This window comes from Ciconia boyciana, chromosome 5, assembly GCF_034638445.1.
Source record: "Ciconia boyciana chromosome 5, ASM3463844v1, whole genome shotgun sequence".
In the NCBI taxonomy this organism is placed as follows: Eukaryota; Metazoa; Chordata; class Aves; order Ciconiiformes; family Ciconiidae; genus Ciconia; species Ciconia boyciana.
Genome location: NC_132938.1, coordinates 68,400,214 through 68,416,985, shown reverse-complemented (window position 1 = coordinate 68,416,985; position 16,772 = coordinate 68,400,214). Strand labels below are relative to the sequence as shown.

General features: G+C 40.4%; 1 protein-coding gene across 2 annotated transcripts; it reads left to right on the top strand.

Moving 5' to 3' along the window:
- Nucleotides 1–4,171: 4,171 nt before the first annotated feature.
- On the top strand, nt 4,172–15,757 carry TMEM184C (transmembrane protein 184C). 2 transcript variants are annotated; one of them, XM_072861288.1, is made up of 10 exons: nt 4,172–4,583; nt 6,105–6,235; nt 6,333–6,369; nt 8,339–8,544; nt 9,339–9,413; nt 10,310–10,403; nt 11,861–11,973; nt 12,692–12,791; nt 13,300–13,471; nt 13,936–15,757. In XM_072861288.1, exons 1-10 carry the CDS (start codon nt 4,467–4,469, stop codon nt 14,226–14,228), a joined length of 1,338 nt encoding a protein of 445 aa, XP_072717389.1. In that variant the 5' UTR covers nt 4,172–4,466; the 3' UTR covers nt 14,229–15,757. The 2 variants fall into 2 exon arrangements, with proteins under 2 accessions (XP_072717389.1, XP_072717390.1); XM_072861289.1 differs by lacking the exon at nt 4,172–4,583 and adding an exon at nt 4,776–4,987.
- Nucleotides 15,758–16,772: the final 1,015 nt, after the last annotated feature.

Here is a 16,772-nt window from a genome sequence, read left to right as displayed (position 1 = left end):
TCAGATTTGCCTGAAACTGGCCAGAAGATTCAAGTTCACTAGAGGGGGAGGTCAGTCCAGCAACCATATGCCACAACTGTGTTAAGCTTTGCTTTCCAAGAAATCGAACTATAAAGAGACCAGACTTGTCCTGGCAAAGATGCCTACTTTGGAACCCAAGACAAGCACACAAAACACCAGTAGACAGAAGAAGACTGGATAAGCTCAAAACAATGATTTTAAGTCTGTGAAGTGTTTAAGTTCTCCCCAAGGATTTTTTTAGGCCAGTAAGTGCTGAAGAAACCCTAAGAGTCCTACAAATGATGCAAGAACTTGTATCAAAAACATCACTAAGAAGCCAGCTCTCAGCCTGATATTCTTAGGGAAGAAAAAAAAACAACAAAAAAAAAACCCAAAACCAAACCAAACCAGTGCTTGGCCTTCAATGAACTAAAATACAGTGGGAATTAAAAACATTCCTGAACGTTAAAAAAATATTGTGTTTATTCATTAATGATGTAAAATGTTTATGATCATTTTGGATATATTAATTATGGATAAGTTACCATCATACGTACTTCTAGTACTCATGCATTTGTGCTGTCTGCTTTTCTGGAAATGTTGGAAACCTTTGGGTTTGTGTTTGTTACGTGTTTGAGAAAAGTATTTATATTTACATACTTCTTTTTATTATTGACTGAGCTTAGTGGCTTCTAATTGACCTACTTCTTGTACCATCTTGCCAAGAATGGGTTATGTACAAAGAACAAAGGTGAACAGAATAGGCACCTTAATACTGACTTGGTAATACAATACAGAAATGTAGTATTTCAGCTCAAAACAGTATAGGAAGAACTGTTCTTTACTGCCATTATCAGTGAACGAGATTCTGTTCACAAGCCTGCCATAACCTCGAGCAAATCAGATCACTTACCTCCACTGAATTTTTATTATATCTGTAACCCAGGGATGATCTTTCAGTTCCCTTAAAATATTTCTTACCTTTAAACTTTAAAATTAAATTTATAGTTAATTCACTGACTGGTAGAAAATGGTAGAAATGGCAATTGGGGTATCAGACTTTTTACTTAAGGTGGTCAGGGCTGCTGCTGAGATGACTAATTCAGACCGCTCTTCTAAGCTCTAGATAATGGTGGGAGAGGGAAGTACTAGACTAAATGAAATAGTTAATATCCAGATGAAAAAGAAAGGACCTCATAACTCACCCTCACTTGCAGAGAAACCTACCAGTTACTAAGGATATCAATAAAACCTTAGGTTATTTTGCCTCCTAAGACATTGGATGGAGAAGGAAAATTTAACAGACCATTATCACAATCTCAATTTCTGGCTAAGCCAGCATAGTTCAACTGTTGGCTTGTGGGCTGAGTTCAGCCTCATTGGCGTTTCCTTGGAGGAGACAGGGAAGAGTTGCTTCAGCAGTTCATAGTAGCCAAACAACTGAACACTTCCTTCCGAGATGAGCTGCTGCCTCATCCACGCACATAGCCCTGTGATTAGATGCCACGTCAATGCAGCATGTGAAGGGCAAGAGAGATCTCACAAACAGGAATCTGGCCTCACACTGCTGATTATGTCAACTCTGGGATAAGCAGTCTGACAAGTTTTGGGGTTTTGCAATTTACTGAGTAGGAAATTTCCTTTCGCCATGCATACATCCACTGAAAATATGTTTTCAGTCATTTCCACAATACAGAGACAGCAACTATTAAAAAAAACATGTAGCTTCATTATTTGAATAAAAGTCTGCACTATTGGTAACTTAATAGTGAAAAGCCTGGGCAAACAATTGCAATGCAGAGAAAAAAAAAGTGAAAAAAAAGAAAGTCAGGAATTTAGCTAGAGAGAATAAAAAGAGAGAGACCCCAGTCACTGCTCCTTAGCACCTCTTACTCCACATGGTTTCCTCCAGCATACACTTCTCAGTCACGCCTCAAACTAAAATCTGCATTTGCCTTCTTCCAAGAATTTACAGCTGTAGTTCCTTGGATATTTGGCAGAGTATCACCAATGGTCCTAATTTAGTTCAGCACCTGAGGCCCTGTGTTTTGTCAGTGACTACTATGGAGTTAACAGGGATTTTAGCAGTTTTTACAAGTGTGGGATAATGGCTGAGGTGACTTAAAAAAATTAGAACTTATATTCACACTTTTAGGTAAGGCACAGCATTGAAGAAGCTCCCCAGGTGGAATGCGGCTGACATGCAGGGAATCCATTCCATGGGAGTTCCCTAGGCCTGCAACCTTAGATGTCGGTAACGCCAGGGGAACTTGGTGTGCTGACTCTAAGAGGCGCTGCCTGGCGGGTGGAGCGGTGTGGAGATGCCGCGGCCTGGCTCTGCAATAATATGGGAACTTAAAGGTGTCATGGAACTGATAAGCTGCATATTTACTACCCTGGGCCAACAGCCTGCCATGTTTTTGACAAAATGCTGTCCTTTTGGTGAACTTTGCTCATTATAACATCATTATAATACCAAAACACACCTCCATCCCAAAGGCTACCCACCTCCAAGGTGCGACCACCCCTCACTGAGCTTGCGCACTGAATTTTTCTAGCTTATACCTTTAAAAGCGAAGCAAGAAAACTTTACACCAATCCTAAACAACGGTATGTATGACTAGAGTCACTCAAGCTCCACCCGAAAGGTGAAAGATAGTATAAAATGGTTTAAGAGAAACAGAATGTTAGGGAAGACACCATTGTGTACCACTCTGATGTTTGGGATCAGTCGACGGGCTGGGCCTCTCTTCCCCCCCATCGGGATGCCTTTGGGTAAGAGTCGAACACTTGGTTATACCAAGTGCCTCCGTGGAAAACTTAGAAATCTCTATATAGAGTCACTTTATTATCTTTTAATGCATTTGTGTCCGGCTTTGTTACTCATATTCTTGATATACGCGTTTGTGTCCGGCCGTGTTACTCATATTCTTGGAATTTGCATGTGCTTTGCAGACAGTGCATTTATCACCAGTAATCCAAAGAATCTGTGTGTCTGTTGCTCTAATAAACTGCACTCTTCACTGATCTGGCCGTGATAGTTCCTTCAACATGACTAGGGGTGTAAAAATTAATGCTGTCACCTGAACCAAAGCCCTGAGAGGGCTCTGGTTCTGATAAGTGGCTATACACACAGTCCTTAGAAAATAAACCGTTGACCAAGTCTGAGACTAAGACTGGACCTAGCCGCACCTAGACTCCTCTCTGAGAAGGAGTTTAGAAAGCAAGGGGGTCCTGTCTGAACCTCATGACTCAACGGGAGGGTTCCCCCCCCCCCAGCCACTACTCAGACTCCTATGTGTATGCGACAGTAACTCTTAACGCAACAACAAGGCACTTCTAAAGCAAAAAAAAATGTCCAACAAATACTTGAAATTTAATACATATTTTGCATTATTCATATGTCCACTGGAGTCTTCGTATCACAACCTGTCCTCCATTCTTGGAATTGTTAAGTACCTCGCTACACCAGATTGCTCACTCTGTCCCGCCCTCAGGTGAGTATCCAGAGGCGTTTTAGACAGGACTCTGTTTACAGAGGCTGCGAAGCTAACAGCTAGTCTCTGTTATCTTCAATTCCTGCAATTTCTGCCTGTCCGCACGCTTCCTAACCTAAATCTCATTAGCTCCAGCTCTCCCTAGCGTCCACAGGGTTGGCGTGAGCCAGTGCTTCCACGCTCCACCGCTGTAACACGCATCCGCTACCCGCGTAGGCGGCAGGCATGCTGTGGTACCTCGGGAAAGGCCACCTGCTTCTTCCCTGAACGGCTCGTAACTTCACTACTTTTGCCGGGAAAGAGGGGGGTGTGGGGGACGCTCTCCCTCCGCCGTCAGCAAGGCACGGCTCGGGAAGCGCGCCTAGCTGAAGCGCGCCGGCCGCGCGACTAACGGCTGGGCGCGCGCGGAACCGTTACCACAGCCGAAATAACGGTCCCCGCCGCCAACCTCGCCTCCGCGCGGAAGAGACCATCGCCGGTGGAGCGGGGGGGGGGGCAGGCGGAAGAGACCACCCCTCTGGGGAGGGCATGACCAGTCCGTTACCGGCCATTGTCCCAGGCTCCGGCCGCGCTCTCGGCGGCCCGCGGTGGGCGGGGCAGCCGCGATAGGCAGGGCGAGAAGCCAATCGGCAAGGTCTCTTGAGGTGGGGGCGGGGCAGCCGGAAGCGCTGCCAGGCGGAAGTGCCGCGGGGGCGTGGGCCGGACGGTGCCGCGCCGCGCCGCGCCGGGTCAGGGCAGCGCCGGGCGCCGCGTAGGGCGGGCTGGCACCAGCCGGGCTGGGGAGGGTGCGGAGCGGAGCCGAACCGGCGGCTGATGTGAGCCGGCGGGGTGTGCGGGCGGCCCCGCCGGTGATGCGCGCCCCGCGGGAGCTGCCGGGCCCGGCGCCGGCCCGCTGAGGCGCCGCGGGCCCCGGGTCGGTGCGAGGAGGGTCGGCGTCGCTGTGGCCGGCGGGGCGGCGTCGCCGCGGCCATGCCGTGCACCTGCGGGAACTGGCGGCGGTGGATCCGGCCGCTGGTGGTGCTGCTGTACATCGTGGGGCTGCTGGTGGTGGTGCCGCTCTGCGTCTGGGAGCTGCAGAAGCTGGAGGTGAGGGACGGGGCGCGGCGGGGCGCCCCGCGGCGGGGCCTGGGGGGGCTGTCAGCCCGGGCCCGTCCGCTCGGCCGCTGCGGGGCGGCTTCCCTCCTCTGAGGGAGATGGCGGCCCGCCCCGGGCCCCGGGTAGAGAGACCCAGCGAGGAAAAGAGAAGCTGGCGAAGTCCCGCGGTGTGCGGGTATCGCGCTGTTCAAGCACAAACGAAGCAGGATGGAACAGGGCAGGATTTCCTTCTCCTTCCGGTTCAATAATAGTTGGTGTTTAAACGGTTGATACGATGCTGAAGAAATTGGAGTCGGTCTCTGTAGGAGCACGGCTGGAGCTCTGCCGCTGCCCTGCCCGGAACTTGTGCTTTGACACTGAGTAGCAACATGGGCCCTCATAACCTCGTATGTCAGGTACTTCTGTCTGATCGGGGGAGCTGAGACAGTAGACAGAGAAGCTTCTCTTTCATGCTGGTGGTACCGTAGCGTGTCCTAACAGTAGCGTATGAATTGCACACACCTGTGATAGCATTACTGTTCTAACAAGAAGCAAAATTTTAACCTTCAAATATATATTGTCCAATTTAATACAGGCTTGTTCCACTGGAGCTAAACTTTTTCATGGTATAAGTTTAAGCACTTAATGACAGTAAAATCTGTCTTGAGTGTATTTTAAATTTCCAAATTTGAAACCCTGTTCTGATGCCTTTGTATGTTCAGCATAATGGGTGTTTATATCGAAGTGGTATCTGAAATTTCAAAATCATTAACTCTGATGCTGGTAGCGAAACTACTCAGAAGCGATCTTTGAACTGGAAAGCAACAGAAGACGTGGGATGTTGATGTACAGTAGGGGATCAGAGAAGAAATTTTCACCAAAAGCCTGTTTGAGAAGAGGCTACTATGTTTCTCAGTGTTTGGTACTTAAGATTATTAATACAGTTATTTTTCAGAGAGCTTTGGTTTAAAATCATAGCCCTGTGTTTTCACAGACATTATATATTTTTATATATTCGTGCATATCTATTCAGATTGTTAAATGAAACTAGTTGAAATTGATTACTAGTTGGAACTTGGTTTTAAAGCTAAAAATACTTTAAATCCACAAGCTTTCAGTAACGTTATAATGTCTCACTGAACTGAGACAAGTTCCAGACTTAAAGCAAGGAATCCGTTGTGGCTTTCCGTAAATTAAATAGTGAGCATTACTATGTTTTTGTAGAATGTTTTGTGTTTATTGGTGATGTTTTTATTAGGTTCTGCAAGATTTCTTATCTTTTTCTTTTGGGTTTTTAAGTTTTACTCTAAGCTACATCAACAGATTGCAAGGGAGACTTTGGGATTTTGTATATTTGAAAAGCAGAGTTAGAAAAACTAAACTTAATATTGGGATATGTACTTAATGTCCATCTTAAAACCTTATTCACAGTAAAAAAAAAAGAAGGTTAAATTATTTTTCTTGCTATACTAGTAAAACTTTAAAGTATTAATACTGAAACTTTGATCCTGCATTCTTCTTTTTCTTTGCAAGGTTGGAATTCATACCAAGGCATGGTTTATTGCTGGGATATTTCTACTAATGACTATACCAATATCTCTCTGGGGAATACTACAACACTTAGTCCATTATACTCAACCTGAATTACAGAAACCAATAATAAGGTAACATTTCACATTTCACCTGTACTACAAATGTTGAATTTAATCCAGACGAAAAATACTTCTAGTAATATTAAATGTTCTTTTGTTATTGTAACAGGATTCTATGGATGGTGCCGATTTACAGTTTAGACAGTGTAAGTGTTCTCTTACTGTTAACAGCTCAATAAAATTCTGTTTGCTGTGGGAGTGAGGGAGAACAGTGTCACAGCAGAAACTATGTTGCATGGAGTCAGAGTCCTAGAAACTTCTGGGCATTCCTATTTATGGAGTACGTCAGAAGCATAGTTCTAGCGATATTACATTCTTCTTGTGGAGCTTGTGGGATTGCTTTTGCTAACCCTTCTTAACCGTGTCCTTGAGTATCCTTTATGACAAATGTGGAAAGGGGTATGACAAGAGCCTGCTTTTAGTCCTTCCATCTTCAGTAACAGCTGAACTGGAAACCAGACTGACCCAAGTACTGTCTCAAAATTCAGTGCCTTACCTTCCTTTCCCGAGTTAGGCTTAGTACTAAAATTCTTTCCTGAGTTATGCTTAGTGCTAAAATTCTTCCTTTTTGCTTCAGGGGACAAAGGGTAAGATCCCACAAAAATCCACTTCTGAATACTTTTATGCCATAGATTCTATTGGCCATACCAGATATGGTTCATGTAAATACGTGGAGATTATTTCAGCCAGAGCTAAGCAACATACTAAATCTGTGGACTGTACAGGATGTGTGTTTACATGTTGTCATCACCTCTTGACATTGCAAATACTTCAGCTTCCCCCATAAAATACAGCTTTCCAGGAACTTTTCCTTTGATTTTTCTCCTACCTCTTGAGTGTTTATGAAGTGTCACCCTTACGTATGTTCGTTTTTGTTTGGTTTTTTTTTTTTTAAAGACTGGGATTTAGAGCGTCTGAGACTGAAGGAGAGTGGGGAAGAAAACAACATTATCTGTTTCCTATGGGGTATATCAACTACCTAAGGTTGATATTTCAATTTCAAGCACAGAATTTTCCTTTGGCAGAAAATTACCTACTAATTAAATGAGCTCTAGCCAGGCATTCAGGGACATGTGTGACATACTGAAATCTTTCCGCAGACTCGTGGATCTTATGGCCTTTGCTGCATATATGGTATCTTCCTAGAATGCTTAATCTGAACTGAACATAAAGTTCTCTTCTCAGATTCAAATACTGTATTCTACGTTTACTAGATGCAGTATTACATCTTCCACAAAAGTGTTGCAGCATCTGTTGTCTCTAGTGTTTCTTAACTGTGATGAGGATGTGAAGCATCTTCCTGTAGTTCTAATAAGAAGGTCAGAGAAGGCACAACATCCGTTGTACTACAACCTAGGGAAGCAAAGTAAACTCAAAAGACCTGCCTCTATTTAATGACCCTCCACCAGTCGTCCCCGTCCCCCCCAAAAAAAAAAAAAAAACCAACACCAAAAAAACCCAGTAGGACAGGTTGCACTGAACAGTGCAACAGCAGTGTGATACTCAAAATTAAAAATTGAAAGCTCTGACAGCTGATCCATAATAACAGTTTTGCAAAAACGTCACTTTTCTGTCTGAAATTCTGGTTTAGATGGATGACTACCACTTTAAGGCTAATCTGCTGCTTGCTTCTGTATTGTGCAAACATGCCAGAACAAACATTTACACATTAGATACCAAAAGAAATAACTTTATACTGATGGACTAAAAACTTAGTTCTCAAACCCATATTGACAATGAATATGTGAGTTTCAGGAAGCAGTTCTATCTTGTCTCCTCCTAACAGGAGTAGGTAGGGAACTATCTCCTTAGTTACTTTTAAATGAAAGACTGAATTGTGTGGTCAAAGATACAGAGCATCTCTTGCATAGTGCTTTAGGCATGCTTCCATTTGAAGCAGCAGAGATGCAATCTGAAGTTCTACTTGTATTTTTTACAGAACGTTATTTTCTAGCTGTAGCATCATACTCTTATTAGCCAAGTGCTTCAAGCCCTGTTTAATTAGTGCCTGCTGTCTAATGAAGTATTGCTTGCTGAACTAGCCAGCCAGTGTTGTCATTGGAATCACTTTTGTCTTTCTTGCATGTAACCTTTTGTGTACCTCTCTTCTTACAGTGGATAGCTTTGAAATACCCCAACATTGCAATATATGTGGATACATGTCGAGAATGCTATGAAGCTTATGTCATCTATAATTTTATGGTTTTTCTTTCAAATTATCTAACCAACCGGTATCCAAACCTCGTATTAATATTAGAAGCGAAAGATCAGCAGAGACATCTGCCGCCTCTATGTTGTTGTCCATCATGGGCTATGGGAGAGTGAGTATATGATGACATCTTAAAATTTTAAGCTGCACAATCAGATACAAACATTTTGTTTTCATATTTAGTAGTATAACTGTTGTTGCTTGGCAGAGTCAGTTTATGGTTTGCACACATTTTGTTTATCAGCTATGAACCCCTACTGAAAGCAGCTGTGAACATGTTTTCATCTAGCTGTAAAACATCCTATAAATCACACTTAGTTACTAACATGCACTGACTCAGGTGGTGCTGAAGGAAACTTCCTTACTTTTGAAAAATATTGGAAAAAGGTCTCCTTGAATTTGCTTCCTTTGCTATCATATAATATTTGCCAAAAACCTCATGTAGAATCACTGGTAGACCAGATAGCCTATTGCTTTTACTTCCACAGGTGAAGGACAAAGGGCTATATGCCCCTGAACTGTTTGTTTCTGCATGCTTAATCTGATAAGCATCTCTCTTAAGAGATTTTGATAAAGCTGTTTAAAATGTTAAAGACAAACTGTAAGTCTTTCTTAAACATCTTCAAACAGTGAAAACTGCATTCTCTTTGTTTAGCTGAGCCAGAAGCTTTTCATGGCTAAAAAGTGAATCATTGAGTATTTCTTGTTAAGTATCTATAAAAGTCTAGGTCTTTTGTGTATTGCGTATATACACACTACATACTGTAGCATCTGAAGTTCTGGAAGCAGAAGTTGAAATTACCGTGAAATAAAAATTTAGTTTAGTGAAACTATGGAGAAGAGGAAACTTCCATAAGTGAATTGTCTTTAAATTCTTGTACAATGAATTTTGTGTTTCTCTTGCAGAGTTTTATTATTTAGATGTAAACTGGGTGTTTTGCAGTACACTGTTGTCAGACCATTTACTACCATTATTGCTTTGTAAGTACGCTCATAAATAATTAATATTGATCTTCAGGGTGTAATTTTGAGTTACACTGGAAAGAATTTTCATGCCCTATATATTGAATCAAGGCAGTTTGAAAGCAGATTCATTGTGTTACATGCTAAATGGGTCCTGGCAATTTGAATCAACCTATGATTTCTTCATGACTTCTCTATAGCAAATGACTATTTGCAGAATTGAAATAATAAATACTTAATGCCTGCTGCTGAAAGCAGTGGCAGAGAATGTGAAGTACTGTTTATGTGGGAAAGACATTTTTATGATCTCTTAATTTTTAGAGTCTTTTTTTCCTCCTTCTCCCTTTTCTCACTGGCTTCAACAATTGGGTATTTTTAAACTCAGGTTACATGTAACTTTTAAAATTTTATTAAACTTTGCATGCAGCAAGCCTGACTGTGTGCCTTCATATGCATCGTATAACCTGTTGTTGTAAAGGAATAGCAGGCAGATATGCATGTTGATGCTGAAAGCTTAATTTAATGAACTTTGTATTGATGGTCATTACTGTTAATTCTGTGGGACTGTGGAAAAAGTTGCTACTCACAAAGAATATCCATATAAATATATTAGCTATATGTGTTCTAAGAGTTAAAAGCAAAAGAGCTGGAAAAAAAAGATGCTTGTTTAATTCATTCAACAGTGGGATATGTTAACTCTGCATTCAAACACTACTACTTCCATGGAAAATACAAAACGAACTTCCTATGCCATATGCTGTTGGAAACTGATTCTTGTGCAGACCCCCCAATGCCAATATTTGAGTACCAAAACGAGATTTTGGATTCTAACAGTTGATTGATGTAATGAAGATTTAGCACTTCAAGGAAGCGATCTTTTACTACATAGTGATTAACTCTAAAAATTCTTTCAGAATTTGTGAACTAGTGGGAGTGTATGATGAAGGAAACTTCAGCTTCAACAACGCTTGGACTTACTTGGTTATACTTAACAACATGTCACAGCTAGTGAGTATCAAGAGTACATCTTTCTGCTCTTTTAAGTCATCCTATTAGTATTATGTGAATCTTCTTTGTGAACTATTAACAGTAATTGTGTTAATGTCTGGTAATTCTTCTGGGTAGACAATTTCCACTGTAAGTCAAAGTTACTATCTGTTAAATACTATATATGCAAAATACTAGGAAAACAGATAAGCTAAAACTTTTATTATTTTTACTGCGAAGCTCCATAAAGCAATAAAGTGTCCCACATCTCTACCCTGAACTATTTGATGGGTGAAGCGGTATGTCCCAGGCATGTTAGAGCTGCAGACTTGCCCCTCTGCAGAGGAGATGACTTCACTCACTCCTGTAGCTTTCTCCCAGCACATGTACAAAGAATCAGCAGTGGCTATGTTAAAAGTACTGTGTTACAAAGCTGGTGGTAACAACATGGACAGGAAAAAATGGAAACGGTGCATACAGTGCTGGGATTCTGGCCTGTCTAACACCTTGTCTTGTTGGTTCAGCTGCCAGATGATGTCAGGGTAAGGGTAAGATGTCAGCCCCTAGACTTGCAAGTTTCATTTTGGAGGTCAGGTATTGCCTTTAGTGGCTTGCTGGGAATGCAGAGGAATCGTTTTCTGCTTCACCCAGGGCACATTACACATGAGCTATTGCAAGAGGAGAGTGCAGCAGCTCTGGCTCCTTAGCAGCTCTGCTGCTTAGCCTTCTAGCCTCCAAGCTTCTTACTTGTCTTGACAACAGCAGTAAGAGTTAGAACAGCATGACATCCCATCCAGAAAGGGCATCCTCCTTCTACTGCCATCCCTGTATTTGATGGGTGACTGTTAAGGAAGGAGCTGTAACTGCTTTATGCCTTGGCAACAGTCCCGGCAGCAGCACATACTTCTGCGTGTCCTGGTTGACATGATTGCTTAAAGAAACTTAGTAGTAAGAGGCTAGGAGAATTGTGCGTGAAAAGGGAAGATCAATTCCTTAGGTTTGGCTGTACATTAGTTCTGTTGCTTGCAGTTGTCATTAATAGGAAGCTTGTTCAGATTTGCAGTGAAGATTGCATTCATTGCCTCATCTCTCATAAAGAGGCAGCATATGAGGAGTTCTTAACAGAAGCCTGAAAGAACACGTGCTTTTTATGCCGTTTTCCTTGGAGATGTGCTCAGCATTGAAAAGACTTTATGGGACCTTCCTATGCTTTGCTTTAGCGTGTAGATAGATGACCTCAGTCTCTGTCTGCCAAGACCATGAATTTCAGAAATACAATTTCAGGCAAAAAGAAAGTCTGCTTTAAAACAGTAATACAAAGATTCCATAAATCCAGAGCCTTTTTTCTAAAATAGATAGCTTTTAAAGTTTGTATCGTACTGTGATATACTTTTAAACTGAAGAGATGGTGTAAAACAACTCCCTCACAAAATAAACAAGGATTTGAAAGCTTTTCTTCATTTTCTTTTCTGTGTTAGTTTGCTATGTATTGTCTGGTGCTGTTTTATAAAGTACTACGTGAAGAACTGAACCCTATCCAACCTGTTGGCAAGTTCCTTTGTGTGAAGATGGTAGTTTTTGTTTCTTTCTGGTAAGTGAATTATTGGCTTATTACTTCTTGCTCTCAGGGTGCATCATAAAAGAGCTAAAAAGGCTGGATTTGTTACTGAGGTTAGAGGCCTCAAAAAGTCTACCCAGAATCTTAGTGAAGTGCTGTGAGGGGAAAAGGGTACTAGTACATTGGGCAGAGCAGTCTTGTTCACTTGAGATTATTTTTTAGACTTGCTATTTTGTAAGGTGATTCTCAAGAACATAATTTATTTTAGAATCTTCACTTACAGTTATTTCAAAACAAAAAATCAATTTTTTTTTTTTACTTTTTAAAGTAAAAGTAAAAAAAATTAACTTTTTCAAAATAACTTACTATAAGTTAACTAACTATAAATTACTATTTAAGCATTGCTCACGCTTAGCTGCTAATGAGTGAGTGCATTTGACTATCTGAATGTTATTCTGTGGGCTGCAGTAATACCCTGAAAGAGAAGCAACTTGTTCTAATAACTAACTGGAACAACACTCTTCTTTGGTTGTGTTCTCTGTTGGTCTTTAGGACCATGGATGAATGACATCTCTCTTTAAGTCTGGCTTCTTCCTCTTAAAATCTAAATATATAAACAGTAAGTTTTTTGTAGGATTCTTCCTATGTACGTACATATGTACACATATAAATAGGCCTTGTTTAGCAGATTTGCTTGCAGGCTTTTTGGCACTACTGTTACAATAATAATAATAAAAAATAATCTTTATAGGCAAGCTGTGCTTATTGCATTGTTGGTGAAAGTTGGCGTTATTTCTGAGAAACACACCTGGGAATGGCAAAGTGTGGAAGCTGTGGCTACAGGCCTACAGGTAGGAGCAGACAATTACTTCTTAGGCGGAATGGCTATATGTAAGATGACATAGCTCACCTCAAGCAAATATTGTCATACTCACTTTAATTAACACAGGCTAGATTAGTACTGAATTTATTATAAGTTGGGCTAAGTTTCAGCCAGTTACCCCAAGTGAGTTTTATGCTTACACTCAAATCCATGTGTTGGGCAGGAGGAATATACCCCAGTTAAATACTTTGGTTGGATATCCTTGCATTTCTTCTTGCAAGAATTCATTGTAGAGCTGCTGCTTGTTGAATATCTGCTTCCAGCAAGTCAGTCCATCAGGCAAGGACTGATTCCAATATGTATGTAGTACACATGGCACTCTGAAGCCTGCCAAGAATTTCGTACCTCAGGTGTAAAAGTAGCTAATGCCAGTATCCCAAGGCAATTGCAGTCTTTCAGTTGTAGAAGAAACCCAGGAACTATTTTTCTCCAGTTATGAATGATTATGTATTAAGTCAATCTCTCTCTCATTGCAGGATTTTATCATTTGTGTTGAGATGTTCCTGGCTGCTATTGCACATCACTACAGTTTTTCCTATAAACCCTATGTTCAAGAAGCTGAAGAAGGGTCATGCTTTGACTCTTTTCTTGCAATGTGGGATATTTCTGATATAAGGGCAGATATATCAGAACAGGTCCGAAATGTTGGTAAGTAACAGAGAGATTTGTATGATCTGTTAACAGCATATGTATTTCCAGCTTCATTTTACACTATTATCCATCTCCGTAGTACCTTGAGAACATTCCACACCAAATTAGTGGCAGCTGCATCCCTAGAGGGTTTCATGGTTTATCTGGCACTTTGCTCTTTCCAGTACTCCTGACTGGTTTAGAGTCTAGTTTTTAATACTTCTTTTAAACAGATGGATCTCAGGGTAAGTTTCAGGTGTGTTAGGTAGAAGAAGGGGATGTCCTTTTTTGTTTTTTGTTTTGTTTTTTTAATGGAAAGTCATCCTTTTATTTATTAAAACTAACAATGCCTATGTAAAACTGTTATAAGACAAAGACTCATCTTCTAATTTAACATGTCTATGTTGATGTGTTGATGTGCTCAAAGACCTTGATACAGTGCTGGAAGTATTAAAAAGTGTTTTCATTTGGCATAATTCTAGGAAGGACAGTTTTGGGCCAGCCAAGGAAAATGTTTTTTGCTGAGGATCATGAACAAAACGAGCACACAAGTTTACTGTCTTCATCTACTCAAGACCCTATTTCTGATGCTTCTTCAATGCCATCTTCACCCATGGGTCATTATCAGGGGTTTGGACACACTGTGACACCTCTCACAACACCAACAACAGCCCCTGCCCTTGATGGTATTTATAACGCTTCTGCTATTCGAGATGCTGAGGAGTCACCTGAACTACAGCACAATTTATCAGAGAAAGCTTTGGATAAAAGTTAGACTCGCCTTTTCTTTGAATGTGTCAAGGAGTCTGTTATATACTTGCCACACATGTTCTGTTAACATGTACTATTAGGGATGAAAGTTGAAAAGCTTGGAAAACCTACTGTGCAGACAGGAAGAGGATATGGCTGTAATTGACATCTGAATTCTGAATCTATAATGGTTGTGAGTATCTGTGGGTACCCCATGAATATAAAACACGCACACTGTAAAGGTTTCAGCATAAATTTAAGAATCAACTCCTTAAACTGCTAAACATGTACACATCATGTCAAAATAATACATTTATTAATACAAAAGAAACCTTTGAAAAAATACTCTGCTCTTCTAAAGATGAAGTGTAAGTACTACTAGCAATGGGAAAACTTAATGTCAAGAATGTAATTTAAGGAGGGCAGCAGCAAAAAGTGTTTGTATTAGCTTTGGTTGTCCTCTTAATGATGGTAACTTCCATACCCCAATGCTGAATGGAGTGTGGATGAAATGGTAACTTTTGTACAGATGCCATCTTCTTCCCTTTCCTGCATAGCTAAAAAAACCCTCTTCATGAAGATAATTATTACAGAGCATCAGTAAAGAATCTATACAAAGAAAACATTCCCTACAGGCCTCACTATAAAATTCCATGCCCAGAACATATGGTTGGCATATCTGTTGTCCTTGTAGCTTGTGATTTGTAAGTCTTTTACATTCAGAAGAGACAGCCAGGATGGTAGGGTTTGGATTAATACCTTACACTTGACTACTTTTTTCCTATCCTTCTAAAATAAGAATAATGGTTACTACCTTAAAATACCTTGGGTGGGGGTCGGGGGGAGTAAAGGATGTCAAAAAGGAAGTAGAAAACAAAACTGATTTCTTTATTTTGGGCTGCAATAAATTCTTTAACACTTGCGGTTTTTTTAAGCTGTTAAAGCAGGATATCTTGGCAACGTGTCTGTAGTAATTTGTATTCATAAATGCGTATGTGATTATTGTATTATGCTTGTAGTATAGCCTGGATTCAGATGTAATTGTTTGGTTTTTTTTCCCCCCATCATCCCAGAAAAGACCTTGGCTAAGGTAAAACTAAGTAGCTAGTCTAATACTGGAGTTACTAGCATTAAATTTCAGACCAAGAAGAAGTACACTTGTAGCAAAATATTGTTTTGCAAAAACTGACAAAATCAGAGGGGTATTGTTTTTATCCCATTACCAGATTTTTACTACTATTGCATGTCTGCAATCTGACAAAACCGTAGAGCACTGACCTTTTAAGTGACATCTGAAGTTTCTTTTTCAGCGTTGTTAGCATTTACAGGATAAATGTTTAACTTCTGGCTGTCACAGTAAATTCATCTTAAGTGCTTTTTTGCAGTACTAGTGTGATGTAAATATTGCGCCTTACTCACTAGGCTGCATATTTTATAGTTGACTATGTACTTGCTGTATCTGAAGTTAGTGGGAAAGTGCAAATCATAATTTTCCATTTGCCAAGTCATTGCCTTTGTTGTAAATAAGCAATTAAAGATTTTATTTAAACTGTTCACCTTCTTTCAATTTGACTTACTGCTACAGTATTTTAAGAGTATGAATGACACATGAATACAACTGTCCTCTTCATGGAAGAAGGGGATCAAGAGTTTGTGCTTTCAGTATTTTAAGGCTTGTACTGAAAAGAGAAGTCTTGTTTGAGCTTATGAAGAATCAGAATCTACTTATTTAGGCTTGATTCCAGGTATCTCTATCCATGTAATAGCAATGTTCTAAAAGGAAACAAGTTGTAAGAGCTCTCAACACCTGGGGACTTGAGTGCCTACTGTAGCCACTATTAGAAATAATCTGATCTCCTGCATGTATACAGGTAAAAAGGGGCATTGGTCAAAATAATATCTGAAGGATCAGAGCTGCTGGAAGCTAAGTAGCTACTATGCTCTAGCTTTTCAAAAACCTCACACTGAACAATTTTTTTAATTAAGTTATGTCTGTTTGGTGTAAAATTTAGGTAAGGTACAGAGAGGGGACTCTAACAGGAAAACAGCTAGTTAAGTGTCTTGGTTGCTTCTTTTACCGCATTTCTGGAAAGCTAAGTTATTTTATTATTACTCAGTCTCTGTGTACAGTATTCCTGCATTTTTTTTTTTTCCTGGGAGAAAAGTTGTTTTGTTATTACAGTAGCTTATAGGACCATACCTTTCCCTTAAAGATTGCTACTGAATTTCCAAAATAAACAGGAATCTTTCAATGACACCTACCCTGTCTTTTGAAAACTACTGCAACTATTCTACATCATGACCTATCAAGTTTATATATAAAGTTCATTTGCAAATAGTCCTTCATCTTTACATTAACCATATTTGTTCCTCCCTTGTTTTATGCCTAATCTTCTCCCAGCTTTTAATCAGAAGTCTCAAAGATTGCTCTTGCCTTATTTAACACACTGCTTGAAAAGTCAGTAATGGTCATTTTTAGCCCTTTACTTAGTCTCATTGAGTAAGGGTAGAATATGTCCTTAATTTTTCTTTAACTCAGTTTGCAGTCTTATTAATTGCTAAAAAGCTT

What these genes read in the sequence shown, in the direction of transcription:
- TMEM184C (XM_072861288.1), top strand. Translation starts at nt 4,467, where the DNA reads ATGCCGTGCACCTGCGGGAACTGGCGGCGGTGGATCCGGCCGCTGGTG. An exon ending in TTACAGAAACCAATAATAAG is followed by an intron (nt 6,236 to 6,332) that starts GTAACATTTCAC and finishes TTATTGTAACAG; the next exon opens with GATTCTATGGATGGTGCCGA. An exon ending in CCATCATGGGCTATGGGAGA is followed by an intron (nt 8,545 to 9,338) that starts GTGAGTATATGA and finishes TTTCTCTTGCAG; the next exon opens with AGTTTTATTATTTAGATGTA.